Here is a 19,676-nt window from a genome sequence, read left to right on the forward strand (position 1 = left end):
AGTTAACTTACTTCTAAATAGAGTAGTTCTTATTACCACAGATAATTTAGAGACTCCAAAATAAGCTCCTAATATTTCTTTTAATTGTTATTTAATCTATTAAACAAGAAATTGAACTTTCTAGAACCTCCATATCCTGATCAGGTCATTGCTGAAGGCACAGAAACAGACAGTATTACAGCATTTGTAGAGCTCTTGCAAGCTTTCCCCTGTTTACCAGCACCAGAAACAGGCATGAGCTTATTTCATTTTATATTTCTGTTTGAACAAGAGGAAAAAAATCTTTACTGTGAGTGTGACTGAGCACTGGTTACTCAGAGAGGCTGTGGAATCTCCTTCGTTGGAGATATTTAAAAGCCATCTGGACACAATCCTGGGTAACGCGCTCTAGGGAACCCCACTGTTCTGTCTGTGCTTCTAGTTTATGCTGGCAGACTCTCTCTTTATCACATGTAACTGAAGTATGATTCATCCATGTTCCCTGTCTATTCCTTGCAGTCCCCTCACAGCTCTCTTAAACCACAGAAAATCACAGGAGCCACAAACCTCCAGCGAGCTAACAATAAGCTTGAGTTTTAATTCTGTTACAGTTACTCCAGACTATTGCCAAAAATAACTAAGCACAAGACTTCACAAGCCACCCTAACCTATATTTGACAGATACTGAAGCTGAACTCTGACTATACAGTTTCCACACTGAAACACCATGAACAATCTCAGAGAGACACTGCATTACAAATCACAGATTTATTAGCTGGCTAGGTAGAGTGCAATGTTGTCATTCAGAAATTCAGAATCTGCTAAAAAAGTCTGGTCACACCTATTCCTAGCACAGCTCAGGACTCCTGGTTTGCTAAAGCTTCTTACTTTGATACTGTAGCTAATTGGAACTTACACATTCGGATGACTGTCTAGTGCGCAAGGGTCCTTCCACTTGCTGCTGGCTTACAGCCACTAGCTGTGAATTCACCATGCTTCGGACCAACTGGCTGCCTAATCAAAGAACAAAAAAATTAAATAAAATGCACAAGGTTACGGGTTACAGAATAATGAACACGGAACCAGGAATCAGTGACACTGTGAGCACTGTGTGACACAGTGTAGGTAAATCACTTTAATTTCTCCTGCACTTAAGTGTAAAGCTTTCCATCTACCGGTAACAGCTGATATTAATATTTACAGCAGCTAAAGCCAACATTTAATTCCGTTTAATACAAATCCTAGCACGAACAGTTAAGAAGGCTACTTTACAGAGGTTTCCACACTACCGCTGTGAGCTGTGGGATTTCAAATGGCATTAGCAACAGCAAAAAGTTTTGGGCAAAGAGGGGAAAAAAAGGGATAACGGAATACAGAAAACAGCAAGGTTCTCTCCGAAGTTCATTTATCATCTCCTTCCTTATTTTCTCAAGTACTGTAGACCCTAAGAGCCTAATTTAAATGGGTTTGCAATTAGATTATATAACAGTGATTCAAAAGCTGTATCTAGCTTCCTAATGTGTTTACATGATTTTAGAGTGTTACTTAAAGCCACTGATTTTTTGTGAAAATACATGTACTTACCTCATACATGATGGAGGGTTAGCTAACATTTAACAAACACTTGGAAGAAGAAATGCATTCAATTATTACTATGATTACTACTCCCAAATGCACCCGGTGTGAGTGGAAGACAAATGCAAGGCTCTGAAGTACACTACTTACTGCTAAGTACTTTTTTTTAACCACCCATGCAAAGACTGTATTTCAATAGATACTAATGCCCTTGCAGAAAAACAACACTTAGACTAAAAGGTTTTTTTTTTTTTTTGCAATCTCTGAAAGCATAAGTTGAAGAAAATATTGAAGATAATTACTAAGTCTGTATTGAAACCTAGAAAGAAGGGATCTCAGGACTTTAAAATAATATTAAGAACACAGAAGCTTTACTTACTTGGCACACTATTATTTCTCTGACGGGCTTGTTTGAATTCAGGACAATCTCTTCTAACATGACCCACATCTCCACATATGAAACATCTCTTCTCTCTTGTTTCTCTATCATCTTCTTTCACTTCTTTTTCATCATCTTTCTCATTCTCTTTTTTCTTTAACCTAAATGACAAGTTTTTATGAGCACAAATACAAAAACCACAGAGAAAAAAACTCTGTTATTACATTGGTATACGCAAAGGAAATGGTTACATAACCAACAGCTGTGCCAGCATATAAATACTTCAGGAATACCAGAAAAGGTACTTTCAGAATCTAATCTGGTTAATAACCTGTTTGTACAAACTTTACCAACTCAGAAACTCCCCAGTATTGTCCAGAAGCTACCTGACTCCTGGTCCAGAACTATAGCCACACTTAAGCAGGTTTAGCCTGCCAATTAGTTTGGGAGTTAACTCTATGCAACAATCCCATTGAGTCAGAATATAGGAAAAACAAGTTAACTATATTTTGTAGGTAAAGGCTCCTTCTGACTGGAGATGGAGTATTTATTTATAAGAGTGCATTAGTACCCTGAGCCTAGACAGGATGTGAAAGAAAGCACTGAAGCTCTTTCAAACACTCAGGACAAATGCAAAAAACTGGAACCAAGACAAGAGGCAAAGAGTCTTCTTCTGCATGATGTCTGTAGCATTGAGTATTAGTACTACTTTGTGAGCTGTATGTACTATGCACGAGAGATTTAGTGTGGCTGTGCTGTAGCAGCAGTTTCTGGGAAGAGATCACAATTCCTCCTGAGGCAGATAGAGGGAAAGAGGTGATGCAATTCAATGTGCGAGTGTTTGTGAGGAATGCATTACTGAGAGTGGCTGAAAGAAATGGTCAATCTGTGACCGTGGGGTCCCAGTCCAGTTTCATGTATCTTAAAGTCTGCAGACTAAATAAAAGGCTGTAATTAGTAAGTTACTTGGTAGCAGGAAAAGAAACAGAATCTTTTGAAGAATTATGGAGTACACAATTGAACACAAGGACTAAATTAAAAAGCCCAGACTTCAGTCTGTAACAATAAAACACCAACTTCTAAGGGCTTTCAAAGGTTGTAGGAGGAGTCAGACAACCTACACGGGATGGCTCATGGAAAATGTGAATATGTAAAAATGCAAAGAGTGTGAATTCTTTGTCAATCCTTGCTGAACTTTCTTTGGAGACACTAACCTCCCATGTAATAGGAATTCTTTTTTGCAAGAGTCCCAGATCCAATGTCATAATTGCAACTGATGTACAGACGTATGATCATGAAGTGGCTACACTAGTATGATATTAGAGAATTGTATCTGCCTCTTGATTTTAATAAGCAAAATTTTACCTGGCTTACAGAGGTATGTCATTAGATAGAACAATTCAAATTCAGTACTGCCTTCCAAACATGACCACTACAGGAAATCCATTTTAATATATTACTAAATGCACAATCAGGTAATACGGTCCACATCTGAATGTTTACACTATAAAAGGGTAACTTAGTGACTTAAATTTTAAGGTAAACTTACATTTAAAATAGATGAAAAGCAAAAATGTTAACATACAGACTGATTTTACCGTGTGCGTGCTTGCACACTTTTAAAACTTGAAAGGATGACAAGAAATTGTTCAATAAAAACAAAAATAGGATGGTATGTTGAGGGTCAGATATGAAGCTTTGATTTTCTCAGAGCATTTTCTTCATTTCCATTCAAATTTCAAATCTCCGACTCTCTCCTGGTTTAATCTCAAAGATTATAACTTTTAAAAAGTTAGCTTTGCGTATTACTTACCTCCTCCTCTTTGGACAGTCTTTCATGTAGTGACCAATTTTTCCACAGACACGACAACATCTGTCATTGGGTGCCAATTCCCCATCAGTCAGCACTTTTGAGTCAAAAAAGTATTCCTATCAAAAAACATCAGATAGATACAATGTATAAACCACTCATTTAAAAAGACCGAAACATGAAAGGAAAATAAACGTGCCTTATCATTTGTCCCCTAAATGTTACTGCCCCTTACATAATACCTTCCCCCTGGAGGACTGCAGCTTTTTCAGAGAAGTGGAGCAGTCTTAGCTAGAAAAGGATTTGCCTTAGGGCCTGAGGCCAAATTTTCAGAACAGCCTATCCAGGCTCAAGCATTCTGCCTACCTTACACCTTCCCCAAGGTTCCTCAGAGTATAAAGGCAATGTTTTGTATGTGATACATTTTGGTGCCTGAGTCATTGCTTGTATGCGTTCTAAAGGAGTCTATGTCCTGTCCCAAACAATGTGATTAAATCCCTCTAGACTGAACAAAGTTCAGGTGGGAAATTGATACTTATTATTTGTATCACAATAGAACTCAATGCCCCAATAAAAACCAATCCTATTTTATTAGACACAGCACAAAACAGAACACCACACCAAAGAACCTACAGTACAAATTCACAAAAACTGCAGACAGAATAAGCAGAGGTAAGAATGAGGAGAAATAATAACAAACCAGCCTTCCTGCCTATCTAAGATGCCAGCTCACATTCTAAAGGGTTTTCCAGAAATATATTTTAAAAAATGGATTCAATTTTAAAAATCACTTAGGAACAAAAAACCCTATTCACTGCCACGTGTGACAGCAGTCCTAAATTGTGTTAGAAAGCACCTTAATAAGCAGGTGTTAGTAATGTTCATTCCAGCTGATTTGCTTGCATACAAAAACAGTTCTCTATTACGCATAGATGACTGGACTCTGGAACAGGGAGGATCAAGTTTTTTTATAGCATGTCATAAGAACATGCTCCTGACAGAGACTCACAGCACACATTCTGAAGGTCAGCTGTTATCAAAAACTTCATCATCCTCCTTAAGGGACAACCCTTTATTTTCCCACTCGCTAGAAAAATAAGTAGAATCACACACTTGTAATGTCTTGCAAACCTGTTTTCTTTACTACACAAATAGCTACAAAAGCTCCTGCAGGTGCTCCTGGGTTTTACAGCTGATTTTGCAGTTTTCAGCAATACTTTGAAAAGTTTTATAAAAACAAAACCAAAAACCACAATAAGCTTACCTTACCCAAAACTCTCAACCACACTCATCATTCTCCCAGCTATACCTGTGCATTTTGTACCACAGAAGCCAAATACTAAGCTGTATATTTTGTGAAGATACGCAATTACATAAATTACACATAACAAACTAGTAAATACAAATAAGAGTTTTGCTTTGGATGCATCACTTCAGTAGACAGAGAAAAGGTTAAAAAACATACTAAATTGTGAAAACTTACAGCTTCTCTTCCAACAGTTGGGTAGAATGGGGTGCCAAATAATTTCCTCCCATTGATAAATGCCTTCATTATGAAATTGGTCACTAATGAAGAAAGACAAAATTATCAGAAAACAACAGAAAAGGCACAACACTTCAGAAAACGGTGAACATTAATCATTAGTAGACATTGACAGCTTACTTTTCCTAGAGACTCCAGCACCAAGATTATGATTCAAGTCAAAAGGATCTGTGTAAAGAAGGGGGAAAAAAACAAGTCGAAGTTGGAAAAAACATGCTGCAACATGAATTTTAATAGAGAATTCCATTTCAAATGTACTCACAGAGTAGATAGCAAAGTGATGCTCATGACTGCAAAAACAGGACAAACTATAATAAAGTAACAGAACTTTACAGAGGTATATTAAAAGTTGGGAGTTTAATCTCACTTTGTAAGCCATAGGGCTTGCAAACAATGGGATTTTTAAACATGGTAGTTTGCTCACACAGAGATCCTGTGCAACTACGAGAACAGATCCTGAAGCAACAGCAGTCATCAGTCTTTCACTAACGGAAGCAAAACTCAACACCTAAGTACCTTCGATAGCGATACATTTTGATGTCCACTGTTTCTCAAATGTTGTTAACAGCTTCTTCTGTCGGATGCTGATCACATATTCCTTGAAGTCAAATTCTTCAGTGTAAAATCGCAACAACCCCAGCCAGAGTTCTCCAAGCGATTCAGTGTTCTTTCCAAGAGAAGGCAGACGCTTCTTCTACACGCAATTGAAGATAATTAATATCATACTAGGTACTGAAGCACTTTTCCTCCTCCTGAATTACCTCTCTAATTCTAAGTTTCCCTACTATGGATACTTGCACTTGGTCATCGTACAGTTTAACTAGAAAGCACTAGCTAACATTAGCACAATTCAAGGCCACCTTCATTATTTATCTTTATGTATATATTTTCTACATTTATATAAAGAAGTAGACACTCATTTCAGTAAAACAGGATTAAAGTGTGAAGTTGTAATCATTCAGGTATGGAAGTTCTCTTTTTGTACTACACTGATACAAACAAATCACTTTCTCATAAAAATGAGCCCTCTTCTGGAATTAGAATATTACCAGTTCTTCCATGTCATCAAAGAAAAAGGCATTCCATCCATCTACCATTCTCTGTGGAATCTGTTTCCCATCAAATATCTGCCAAAACAGAGAGACATAGTTACCACTATAATTTACAAGTCACCATAAAAACATCTGCAGTTGTTATGAATAGCAAAGAATTAGAAATCTTTTCATTTTAGCTACTATTTGATATATAGGCAGAATTTCCATTGGTAAAATGCTTGAAAGTCATTTTGCATTACTGCTATGCCTCTCGCAAAGTAGTTGGATATTTTATTTTTACTTATTCCTTACAACTAAGAAAACATGACTGAATTACGTCATTGAGATTCCAACATCCCTCTTTGCCCACAGAATCTCTAAGGAGACTTTATGAGATCTTTATTACATTTCGACTTAAGCAAAGTCAAAGGGGAAATTCCATTTTTATTTAAATGTACTCTCAGGGATAGCAATAGAATAACAACTCCCAGCCGCTACTAAAATATCACCAAGAAAGTCAGAGTCTCAGCTGACGCATTAAAGCCAATTTTCCTCATGCATTAACACAAGGGGTGATCTTCAAAAGCATTTTACAGTTACAAAGTATATCCAGGGAGAGGCAGACAGCTAACCAACTATATTCCCCCAGCCCACGCAAAGAGAGTACAGAACATTATAGTCTCAATAAAGTTTCCCGGCACATGTAAAACAATATCTTTAAAGTTGTACCAAAATCAATGGTTATTCTCCCACACCTTCTTATCAAATTGAAAAATAAATTCTGCCTTAGAGATAAGAAGCTGAGTCTTAAAAGATGTTTCTTACAATAACTGATAGAAGAGCTTGAGTTACATCTTACAAGCATCTGGCACAGCCTCAATTACAATTCCCTTTCCTCCATCCCATTGGCCTTTTTTTTCTAAAAATCCTGCTCAGCTTATAAGTATCACAACGCCAAAATCTCAAAGTAAACATAATAGCAGAATTTAAGTCCAAGAGATTCCTGATTTTGCTGTAATTTTCTTTTTTAAGTTTTACCCACTGAAAGCAAGTGGGAGTTAAGAACCTGCTAACAAGGAAGGGCTCTGTGCTTCACTCATCCTTCTGACCCTAAATGCACAGATTTCTCATATGTGAATTTACACAGCAATACTTCATAGCCTCTTTCTTCATGTAAACGTACCTCCTGAAGAACTGGAATAACTGGTGGATTTCTCTGTTGTAGAAAGTACAAAACCATAAGAATATAGGCATATGAAGACAGACTACCACGGGATGCATCACCAATGTCGCAGCGCTGAAAAAATACATTTTAAACAAAATACTGAATTTACATTGTATTACTCAAGACTAAAAGCTACGTCAGTGCGCAAACATAACCCCACCACTAACAGAGAACACAGTCATCTCATGAATAAAAACTGGCTTATGAAGTATGAAAAATAAATGCCTTCAAAATCAAGTGTCATCTGGAAAACTCAGAATCAATTTTTGCCTAACGTAAAACCAGAAAACTTTCTAATAACAAAAAAAATTTTTTTTTTATTTACAGTGTGCCAGAATTGAAAAATCCCCAAACCCAACAAAACTCAACATCTGACACTGAGGCTTCAATTCCGCAACACTAAATTTTTCCTAAACTCATGTTACTACAGCTGTTTCTGTGATTCCTTACTGTTTCTGCTTTCCTTTTGTTTTTAAAAATAACTAATAGGTAAATATTCCATAATATACTGGCATCTTGGGCAATACCTGTCATTTGCTAGCATACGTATAGACATCTAATTAAACCATGGACCAACCTGCGCAGGACAGCATAAACCAAACATCAGTGAATTATCTTAGTATGCACAAAAATCTTATTACATTCAAACCCTTCCATAGCTACCTTTTACTTCAAGCGTGTGTCAAAAAAGCAAAACATCTTTATCCTCCTGAGTCAGAAAAACACAGGTATAATTAATCCCTTTCACATTAGCAGCAGCAGTGACAGCTGTTCCTGGTTTGTGCCAATGCAAACATAGCAGGAAGCATTTTGCATCAAGACAGCATTTGTTTAACTTTGAAGTCACGTCCATACCTATCCCTTCAAGAGCATGTTTGGAAAATTGTTCTTTGCAGTAGCAGTTTCAGAATGTATGTAATACTACGAAAATGTAAGATAAATTACTTTCAACATATGGCTTTTTTAATTTGGATGTAAAAGACATGACAATATTCTGCACTACAGAAACACACAAAAAACCACGCACACAAATCACTACAAGTTCATTTTACAGTCACCAGGACTAGTCCATTCCATACAGGGATAAAGATATTAACTTGATACATTTTAATATACTAATATCTGGTAGCATGATATACTCTCTGCATCAGTTGCATTTCCTCTCATTTCACTAAGTTTTCCTTTAAAGTGTTTGGGGAGTGTATTTAATATCGCAGTGGAAACAGAGAAATTTTGAGATTAGAACATGATTCTGACACACGCAATCAGACGGACCACAGTCAGCTTAAGAAAGAATGCTTCTTCATATTAATAGCATTCTGCTATCTCCTTTCCTGTTGGCATTAAGCTAACGGTAAACTCAGTGGCTGTATCAGAAAACATTATGCTGTACAAACAAATACTTTATTTTCATATTACCTTTGCAAAAACTTTCATTGTATAACCCAGATACTGCACTCTAGGATCAATAGCTGCATATGTAGCCAGCATTCTTGTATTATGCTGGGCCTGAAAAAAATTGAACAAGTGTCTGAATGTAATTTGTGGTTTATTATAGTACAGTCTGCAGTTTAAGTACAGGAAATGCATAATACAATTGGAGGACAAAAAACCCACACAGCTATTCCATAACAGTCATACAACATTTCCTTCACAAATCTAGCTGAAATATGAAATCGGGACAGATGAATTCAGGAGCATTCACAAAGATGTTCTGTATACCATGCTGCTGCTGTGCCATCATGTTATACAGCTACTTGGGCTGGGCTTAGGGTAAAGTCATTATTTAAATAATAGAGGAAAAAAAAAGGAATACACAAGCATTTTAATTCTGGTCTCAGAATTATTTCCTCAAATGATTACTTGAATGAGTTACAACAAATTAAAAAGCCTTTTTTGAACTCAGTCAAACACATACTTACCAGTGTATTGTATAAACTGATATCTCCTTCTAAGCCACTTCTTCTGTGCTCAAATTTTACTATAGGCACTTTGGCTGTTGTTATAGGCAAGATGTTTCTCAGACCTGGAGAGGCAACACTTTAGTACATAAAACATTTCTATTAACTACATATATGTTAAATGTAAATATAAAACAAGCAGTACTTTTAAACACTTACCTGGATGCTTCTTAAGAACTTTTGCCAAACCTTCTATTATTTCTTTACAGTTCAATTTCTAGGAAAAATAAATGTCACAGCTTAAGATGTTTAAACACGAGTTTAAATGTGCTCAACAAGCACATTTACCATCAAACATACATTTCGTATAGGAAAAACACAAAAAACCATAGTCCATAAACTAACACATGAATTTATGTAAAATGGTGATTCATATTCTCTATGTGTACTTTCACAATGCACTAAGTGTACACCTATAGGGTGTAAGAACTAAAATAAATTATATCTTGCTTGAAGTGTGTAGAGTACAAGTCTGGGTGCTACAAGCAAAATCTCACCTGCTCTGTGTACAGAAACCCTAACTGCATCTCAATAATTCTTGAATTTAAAATAGTAGATTTTATCAACTTCAGAACTCTTACCTCTGCATTTTCATGGCCCTCCAACGTCATGCAGATATCCAGATCACTGTCCCGAAATCCAAATCCATTCTTTGAAGAGCCAAACAAGCAAAGTCTAGCTTTATCTGATCAAAAATGCAGAACAAAAATAAAATAAAATTCTGTTACAGTTTAACAGTAAATCTTTACTATGGAATATCACTTAACTGAGATGCACTGGTGCACATAAAAATGAGCTTTAGAAGGAACTTACAATACCATTTCTAAAATTTCATTGTTGATGAAGGAGGAAGCATAATATTTCCACTAATTATAGGAACTGAATCAGAAAGAAAAACAGTGCTCTAGCACTGCTTTATAACTTCTCCAAAAAGTCACTTCTCATCTCTGTGCCTTGACTGCCATTGCTGTAATAAGATACTTTTTCCTATGTTAAAAAAGGGATGTTAAGACACAAAACTCAAACACTGGTGACCAGGCAACATGAGTACTTGGATCACAATCCAGAAAATCCTAAACCCAGCTGGCCAGGGCCCATTTTTTTTTTTTCTTTTTTTTGTCACGACTGTAAAAGAACTATCTGCATTATCCCTCTTGATGCTTTTTCGACAATAACGGGACTTTCCCATGGAATAGCACAGGGCAGTTGTTAAGTTTAAAAACATACAAAACAGGTTTACATACAGAGGAAAAAGAGATGCCACTGCTTTAACAAGGAAAATGAGCATTAATGATACAAATTAATTCATCAGGTTCTGGAGAACTTTGGTGAAGAAGTATTATCAAGAATCACAACCTTCTGCTATATACATACCATTATACTCTTTACGAATAAATCTTTCCAAACTTGCCAGAATTTGTTCTCTGTTTTGTTGCTCAGATAAAGGAGGAGATAACTCATCTAAGTAAAAACAAGTTAAAACAGTTAGACATGACAAAAATTCTTTTTCAGCTAATTACAAGTATCAGATTGGATATATCTTTCTTTACTTTTTAAAATTTTTATTTAAAATTTTAAAAAAAATTAATTTTTATTTAAAAAAAATTAAAAAATTATTTAAAAAATTTTATTTAAACAAAAGATTTCCTTTCCTTGAATATCAATTAAAAGGTTTTTATTTCTTTTTATGTTGTTATTAGAGTTGCTAGGATTTTATTTCAGATATCTGATTTTTCTGGAATTACTCATACACAGGCACCCAAAAGAAGCTTTTCCTCAAAAGTGACAGAAATTGACAAACACAAAAACTAGTTTTGTCCAGAGCCTAATTTCTGAGGACACTGGCAACTTCTTATTGACCTAATAAAATGCTTCTACGGTACTAGTTCCTCAAAATGAGAACGTGATAACACAACCATGGCTTATATGAGAATAAAAATACTGGTCAATTTGTAGCCTAAGGTACCTAGAAGAACACCTTCCTAATGAATCTACCGGAGTAAGTAGTTTAACCCTTCCTTTTTTTTTTTTTTTTCCTCCAGATTACAGATCACAGTTTATAGCAAAGTACAAATGCTTCCCCAACTTACCAAAACATCTCTTACACACTATATCAAGTATTTCCCGAAATCGGTCCGTCATTGGTGGTAGTGGTTTAAGATCAATTTTCTTAAAATCCTCTGGGCAGTCATTTTTGGAATGTCCATCCCGTTTGCAGATGCTGCATACTATAGTTGGAGGCTTTCAAAATAAAAAGAATAAAGTGCATAAGTATAATTTTACTTCTAAGATTGTTCAACAGACCCCACAATTCAATTTAATTTATACAGCCAAGAATATTTAATATCTGAACAGTTACACAGTCTCTACAAAGAACATAAGCACCTAGAAATTCTACAATAAGGTAGAAGAGGTGAAAAATCAGAAAGCTTTGCGTAAGATGGGGACACCAGCCTGTCTAGTCCAAATGGCAGATGTTCTCAGCATTTTTCAGACCTGAGTAAGAGGTACTCCAACAATACTAGAGCTACCATTCATAACAGAGACTGGAACAGTAAGTGGACAATCTTGTTGCCCACCCACTCTTAATTTTAGTTACTTGAATGTAACAGCCCACTGATACATGACAAGCACTGCTTAAATACACCACTTACCTTTCCTGAAGTCAAAATAAACTTATCAAACACATAATGCATTTCTTCTGTAGAGAGTCTGCCTTCATCTTTGAGATCATGAGCTTCCACCATTGCTTTGCAGTTGTGCGAGGTAGCTGGTGTGCCAGTGCACTTGTTCTGAGAAGACTCCGTTACCAAATTCTGTCTACTTTCAGCATCAGAAAATTCACTACTAGAATTTGTGTCATAGGACTGATGCTCACTGCAGTTACAATGGTGGCTCAGCTCACCTTCAGTTAGACAAACTTCCGAAATTTCTAGATCATCTCTAAGTGATTTTTGCTTTAATTCACAGCATTCATTAGAAATAAGGGATAATGCTTCTTCTTTGTCTTCATCATTACTAGCGTCCAAAGTTGAAAGTAGCAAAGAGCCTCTGTTCTTCAAAGTGTATCTTTTGGCTGCAGATTCTTCCATTTCATTACATTCAAGTTCATTCTCTGTTATGTTACATCCACTTCCTATATTTTGTTTATCTACAATTTTATCCCCTTGTGGAAGGCAACAGTTGGTTACAGATTCTTCAGATCTTGCAGATTTCTTGTTATTAATTTTCCCTTTCTCTTTCTTTCTAGTATCTGGCTTGGATTTAATCCCATCTTTACTTTGTGGACATGCAAAATATTTATACGCTGTCCTAAATCGCTCCAGGATGTACTCAAATACCATCTGGCTATTTAGACTTCGTGCAACATTCCTCTTTAGTGCAAAGGGATCTAGGAAGAAAAATTACAATTTCATTATTAATATTTAACTGCTCGATTTTAAATAGCTATTCCAGACTAAAGTAGTTGAAATACCTAAGTTATGATACAGCAGTTAAAAATTAGTGATTCTTATAATAAAATCCAGAACTGTATTTGGAGACAATGTAGAGCCCAGAACACTTTCTGGATTTCCCCCATGTAAAACAACACGCGTGGCCATGAATGGCCAGCAATCATATGCTATCCTAAACAGTGTTATTTTATAAAAACAAATAAACACCACCACCACCAGTACATTACACCATTATATAACGAATATATTGAATATAATAACATAATATTCACTATATTATGGTCAATTTCTAAACTAGAAATGAAAATAAATGTACATTTATTTTGTGCCTTTGTAATCCCGCCTGCACTTTTTTTCTTCGTGAAAGAAGGATTTCAATTTCACTTAAAAAATTAATTTCTCTACGAGAATTGTCCTAGCATTACGGTTATAAGAATTATGTGAGCCAGTCTCACCAGGTTTCATTCTTAGTCCTTACTAGCAATTTCTAGAGCAAATACTTTTTTCCAAATAAATGAGCACTGCATAGTTATTGTAAGTTAGCCTGTGAAGATAGTATCAAACTGAGATTCTGTTACTCACTTCATAATTTCAGTTACAAGTTTAACATCAGAAACAAAACAAAACAACAACAAAAACAAACAAACAACAAAACCACCGAATAGTAGCAGACATCAACACCAGAATGCAGCATCTTTTTGAAAATAGCTTCCTGTTTCTTTCTCAAGAATTTGTCCCTTCATCTTGCAGGTTTTAGTTTCTCACATGATGACTATATACTAGCCTAGTTTTAAAACTTTCTCATTAAAATTGACTGAAGTAAAGAATTGGGAGAAAGCCACAGGAGTGATCTACTCAACATGTGCCTCAGCAATCCTCTGCTTTTTTTCCTGTTTGTACTGACTGACTTACTGACTGGTCCTTCAATATTCCTTTAGTAACTCACTCCTTGCCACTGTGATTCTCCTTGACCTATTTCTCCTTATTCCCTCTATTGCCTGATGCGTGTTTCAGAAAATCTAATTTATCAGCAGATCTCCAAAACTCTTTACTTATGCTTTTACAAAAATATAACCTAAAGTGGTTTCTTAGCCTTCCTCAACCCCCCAGTTCGCCTATTCTTAAGGCCAATTCAGAATGCTATGCAATGCTCTGTTACTTTCCCTCTTAGATCTCATTTACACACTTTTCTTAGCTGAGGAACAAAAATGAAGATAGTAAAGATATAGACTTCCAGCTATAAAGAAGCAACAGACAGAACAATTTCCTTTCTTTGCATTTCTCTCCCCAACACACATAACTCAGGTTACATATCACACAGTTCAAATGATCTTCTTCCCATAAAAGCACTTCCCTTACGGAGGTTATTCAGGCCACGAAGCAGTCTATGACATGTTATTCACTTTCACAGCATGGAAATACTGTCAACGGGGAAAGAGGTGGGGGTTTACTTTAGTGGGTTTGTTCCAGTTCACCAGGATCAGAGCTAACCTCTCTACTCAGCCTGCATTAATGTCAGAGGAAATAAGCTGACAGCTGTTAACACTCAACACGTGGTTTTGGAAATGCAGATAGATGTGCTGAAAATTCATAAACACCAGTATTATCAAAAAGGAAAAAAAAAAACTGTTTTACAAAAATAATGGTTTTCCGAAATAAATGAAAGACATGAAGATAAGAACAGAATGGTAAGAAACAGTGAGACAAATCTGCACTCTGTTTTTCAAGGACCAGAAAAAGTAGTGCTATACAGAAAATTGGTCTTCAAACAGTTGAAACAGCAGACAAAATATACCACAAGAATAATTTACTTTCCCCTTCAATTACTACTCCTTCTAATATTATTTAGTTTGTTGTCTAGACATGTTGTGATAGACCTGTAAGTACAGGGTAAATAAAAGATAATAACGCACGTGACTACAGAACGAGAAAAAGTTATCATCCCACCTTCAATGGCTATTCGCCTTTTAGGCCAGTTCTTGTTCTCTCTGGTTAGGAGTTCTTGTACCCGTATGCTGATGACATATTCCTCCAACGCAAATTCCAGTGTGTAAAACTTCAACAGTTCTAACCACAGTTGCCCCAGTGAAACTTGGTGAGGGGTTTTGAATGCTAGGAGAGACTGAAATAGATAAGACTGCTCAGATGCTATAAGATATGCAAATTCTTATTTTTTTGTGGTTGCATCCAATATTAATGTTTAAAGATCCAAAACAGGGCTAAGACACAGGATATGAATTTCAATGAAATAAAACTGCTGACTTACATTGCCGTGTTTCTCCTTCGCATTACTTTGGTTGTCCACTTCTGAGCTTGTTACTTTCTTACCGCCACCTTTTTGCTGTTCAACTTTAGTTTTACCTTCTGCTCCAACTGAGCTTTTTGCTGAACCATTTGTTGATGGTTTGTACTCCCACCGTACAAACTCTTCTTCTTCTATACCTTTCAGTTGGTGGTCATCTGGCTTCTTTGAATCAAAGCCTTCAATCTAACAACAGTTAGAGTAGCTCTGAACAAAGACTGCATGTAATACAGACAAAGATTTCAACAAAAGTAACAAGGACAACTATTTATCCCTCTCAAGAATAACTGATGACAGATAATTAAATTAAAGAAGAATGTATTTCTCCTTCCTCCAAAATACAGCGTGGTACAATTGCAAAGGGCACAGCAGCTGTCATCAGCTGCATGAGGAATTGATACCCATGTGTTCTACTTAGAAATTTCTAAGGCAAACAAATTCTGAGCATATTATGATCTTTTAGAATACTGAAATAACCTTAACAATTTAATAGTAGGGTTCCTGTATTATCAAAACACTTACCCAATTGCCCAAATAAGAGGGTAAAATAGGTGGTTTTCTTTGCTGAAGAAAAAATATCACCATTAAGGCAAAGGAGTATGAGGGAATCCCACCTTCAGCCTGACAGTCAATGTGGCAGAGCTGCAACAGAACACATCATTAATCTTCTGATACAACATCAGCATTTTAATTTAAAATATATCATAAAGGGATAAATATTTAAGAAGTAATGCGAGTTAAAGTGAAACACAAAACCCTTTATCTCAAAAACTGCAGCAAACAGTGTACTGCATTTTGCTTTATAAACGCAGACAGGAAATGGCAAAGTAATATAAGCAATTCTCAGTCATCTACTGCTCATCTGTGATTCAGATCATTATACAACACACCTATTTTCTTGTAGTATTACACATGTTTAAAAGCACACGTCAGTCATGCCATGTACAGAGAAAATACAAATTACAATAATTCACCTTAGTGAATTACTGAATGAGTTTTTTATTGAAATAGTGAATAAGTGTCCTAGTTATACTATTTTATTTTCTCTTATTCTCTTCAAATCTTCACATTTTGTGACTGTGGGACGTATTTACTTTGTTATCTGTCAGGTATTTGTTATTGTGTGGTATCTCATGTATGGAGATTCCACTCATCTGGTTGTAATCTGATATCGATCTCTCCCATGAGAACTCATGAGAGATGTAACATGTGTCAGACTTCACACAGTTCTCTGCAGTTTCTACAGCTGCTTCTCTATATGTTGTAAAACAGGTATTTTTATAAAAGCACCCTGCTAAATAATACAACAACAGCACCAAAACCTAACTTTTTGATGAAGCCAAGACATCCTAAATATGATCTGACAGCAATTTCAGTGTTCAATTACCTGACAGTTAAACGCTAGCTGTGAACATTTTAACTTGATTCCTGTGATCACCACTGATATCTACATGAAGTACAGCAGGATATGGCAACAGAATCTTTTTAAAGTAAATGCAAATTTTTTCAGTGCTATCTCAACAGTAGGGAGTTTGCAAGACCTGTTTGCTCAGTTGAGCTGGTTTTCAAGGAACAATTAACTTAAGAAACGAGTATAATACCTTGCTACCAGAATAGTGGAAACTCCAAAAACATATAGTTTCCACACCAAAATCTTCCGTCTCATTCAAGGTGAACTAGTAGCATCAAGTTCTTTTCTACAACTATATTCATGGTATAGCATATATCACACTGTACACAGTAGTTAAGAAGAGGAAATAAACATATTTAAATATCCTCGGTATTTATACACTTACTTTAGCCCAGTAGCGGAAAGCCAAAACCAAAGGAATGAGGACAGGCTCCAGTTTCCCAAGTGCAGCCAGCAGGTCAGTTGTAAGGCAAGCCACATCATTTCTAGCACTTACTTTACATGTCAAACCACTGTAATTACAAATGTAAGACAGGAAAAAATCATATATCTTTTCCTCAAGTACAGAAACAATGCTTGGAGGTGTGAGACAGTGAAATCATTTCCACCATACTAAAAACATGCATTCTCCCTATAAAAGAACCTGATCTTTTAAACAAAAGCAACAGAATATAATGCAGTTTTCTTTATTATTAACTGATCTGTTGAATCTGGAACTTACTGAAGTTCAGTACAGCTAAAAATACAAAAGAATTTGTTCTAAGTTCTCCCTTTTCTCAATTGTGCAATCTTACACAACTAACAAGCTCCATGTATATCTTTCACATACTGAATAAAAAAGAACAGGTCTGCTTTCATATAAGAGTTGGTAAGCCCACAAAACAGCTTGTCTAAACATTTTTTGTTTTTGCTTCTCAAAATAGTTATTTCTATTCTCTTTGTACTTACAAGGCATGAGAAAAACATATGCCCATCCTTTCTATATTTGCTTCCCCCAGAGTTTCAGTTATATACTTTTAGTCAGTCAAAACAATGTAGACATCGTATAGCAAAGACATTTCATTTTGGAGGTTGCTACTTATTAGGAATTTACTGAAACTGCCAGTTGATGTTTCCTTACCGGCAATGTGAATCTTACAAAATGTTCTTAAACACTTGGATTAAACTGCTGGCAGAAAATTTAAGTATAGACTGAGAACCACTCCGTGTTTCCTTTACTTAACTGCAAGTGAAACTGCTATTTTCAGAGTCCTACAACCAATAAGCTATGTGCATCTCCTCTGGTTCAAGCAAAAGAACTAAACCAAGATTTCTTTCTATGTTTTATTTTCAGTATGAGGATTTTCCCTTTGACATGAATGTTAGCTAATACTTCTTGTCAAGAACGCATGCCAGAAGCTGCTATAAAGAAGCGTAATAGAAATGAGTATCTCATTAAACATCTTTTTCAATGGCATGTACCTTTTAATGTCTTTGCAAAAGACAACAGGAACTTTGGCATGGAAATCTGACTCCACGTCCGAGTAGACAGCTAAGCAAGGAGAAAAAACGTCACATATATAAATGGGTCTTTCAGAATTTTCCCAGCTGTCTTGATTATACCAGGCATTTACGAAAAAACAAGTGCTGTATTTGTAATCACTAAGTTGTATATTCTGGTTACTTTTGCTTCTCACAACAAGTGTAACACAGTCGGAAAAAAAAGAAGAAAAGCCCCTACTGGGAAACTCAGCTGGCATTTTTTGGTTTTTTTTTTTTAGAACCTCTTTCATCTTTATATGATTTGAAAGACACAAGGTAGAATTTGGAACAAATGGGGCTAGTTTGCGAACCGCCTGCGGAGCTGATGGATCAAAAATTGTCTGAAGGATCAAAAACGCAATGCTACTTCTGTCCTCTGGTTCAGCACGTGTATTACAGGTTAGATGAGTTCCCCAGAGAACAAGGAGGCTACAAGTTTCAGAAGTTTTGCAACACTTCCCACTGATGTTCATATGGAAGTGGAAAGTGTTCGCTAAGTTTACTGCTTGGAATTTCCCCTACTAAATGAAATTATCTGAGATATCGGGTCAAAAAGAATCACCATTAATTCTGACAATCTGAAAAGGCTGGTCTACCTGAGTGGCCATTCTCCCTCTGTACAATCACTGGCACTCAAAAAATAACTCAGAGAACTTTAAAATTATTAAGTTTACTGAAAAACTAAGCATAAAAACAAGTGAACAGCAATTGGATTTTTAATTAAATAGAAATGAGATGCAACTAAGACTCACCACTGCTCTTCAAGATTTCAAGAACCTGTATCAGAACATCTGGTTGACTCATCTAAAATGACAAAATTTGAACAGCTTAGATTATCCAGACTAAATGATTTTACTTTACATCTCATGTCAAATTACTTAAGGTGTGCTGTGACAATGTTTTATACACTGTATATTCAACAATTCCAATGTCAAAGTATGCCAATAGAAATGCACCACGACAAAGATTTGGATGCCAGAACTTTCTTTCCCAAGGGTTTTTAAAGATTAACATTTTAAAATGTTTCCTCCTCAGAAATCAGCTATAATTACTGAAGTGGTGTTTCAAAGATAAGCTGCTAATTATTCAAAGAAAACTAAAAATTAGCACAATTTTTGAGCTTCTGTGAAGTGATACGATACACTCCAAGCTTGCTTGTTAGAAAAAGACCTCATTTTTCTTCTTAACTGCAGTATCACTTAAAAATGTAACATGTAAATATGCACCCAAAACAGGTATCTTGAATTCCACAGTAGCACAGGTCAAAAAAATCACGTACTAAACACAAAGGAACATTTTCAACATTTAAAGCCAAGTTATACCACTCTGTAGGAATTTCGTACCACAGTAAATTGTGACTTGGAATATGAGACCTACTTGTAATTGACTAAAATGTGAAAGGAAAGTTGTCACTGTTAGGTAAATCTTTTTAAAAAAAAACAAAAAGGGCTGGAAGATGAAGACCTGTGAGATTCTGCCAT

At 35.8% G+C, this 19,676-nt stretch overlaps 1 protein-coding gene across 9 annotated transcripts in view; it reads right to left on the bottom strand.

The window, feature by feature from the left end:
• ZCCHC11 (zinc finger CCHC-type containing 11) overlaps nt 1–19,676 on the bottom strand; it is a 48,602-nt gene that overhangs the window by 7,371 nt on the left and 21,555 nt on the right. For 8 of the 9 annotated variants that reach the window (XR_002441041.1, XM_021404259.1, XM_021404263.1 and 5 more), the window contains exons 7-27: nt 18,948–18,999; nt 18,136–18,205; nt 17,060–17,186; nt 15,786–15,905; nt 15,228–15,449; nt 14,909–15,083; nt 12,161–12,897; nt 11,597–11,747; nt 10,881–10,967; nt 10,088–10,191; nt 9,666–9,723; nt 9,468–9,571; nt 8,965–9,054; nt 7,504–7,617; nt 6,336–6,413; nt 5,803–5,980; nt 5,407–5,454; nt 5,227–5,309; nt 3,747–3,862; nt 1,934–2,094; nt 896–993 (exon numbers count right to left, since the gene is read on the bottom strand). Coding sequence is in view for 8 of the 9 variants with exons in the window: in XM_021404259.1 (XP_021259934.1) it covers nt 896–993; nt 1,934–2,094; nt 3,747–3,862; nt 5,227–5,309; nt 5,407–5,454; nt 5,803–5,980; nt 6,336–6,413; nt 7,504–7,617; nt 8,965–9,054; nt 9,468–9,571; nt 9,666–9,723; nt 10,088–10,191; nt 10,881–10,967; nt 11,597–11,747; nt 12,161–12,897; nt 14,909–15,083; nt 15,228–15,449; nt 15,786–15,905; nt 17,060–17,186; nt 18,136–18,205; nt 18,948–18,999 (2,973 nt within the window). In the remaining variant the exon portion in view is untranslated. The remainder of the gene's footprint in view (nt 1–895; nt 994–1,933; nt 2,095–3,746; nt 3,863–5,226; nt 5,310–5,406; nt 5,455–5,802; nt 5,981–6,335; nt 6,414–7,503; nt 7,618–8,964; nt 9,055–9,467; nt 9,572–9,665; nt 9,724–10,087; nt 10,192–10,880; nt 10,968–11,596; nt 11,748–12,160; nt 12,898–14,908; nt 15,084–15,227; nt 15,450–15,785; nt 15,906–17,059; nt 17,187–18,135; nt 18,206–18,947; nt 19,000–19,676) is intronic. The other variant, XM_021404261.1, reaches the window with a different exon arrangement.

This window comes from Numida meleagris, chromosome 7, assembly GCF_002078875.1.
Source record: "Numida meleagris isolate 19003 breed g44 Domestic line chromosome 7, NumMel1.0, whole genome shotgun sequence".
Taxonomy (NCBI): domain Eukaryota; kingdom Metazoa; phylum Chordata; class Aves; order Galliformes; family Numididae; genus Numida; species Numida meleagris.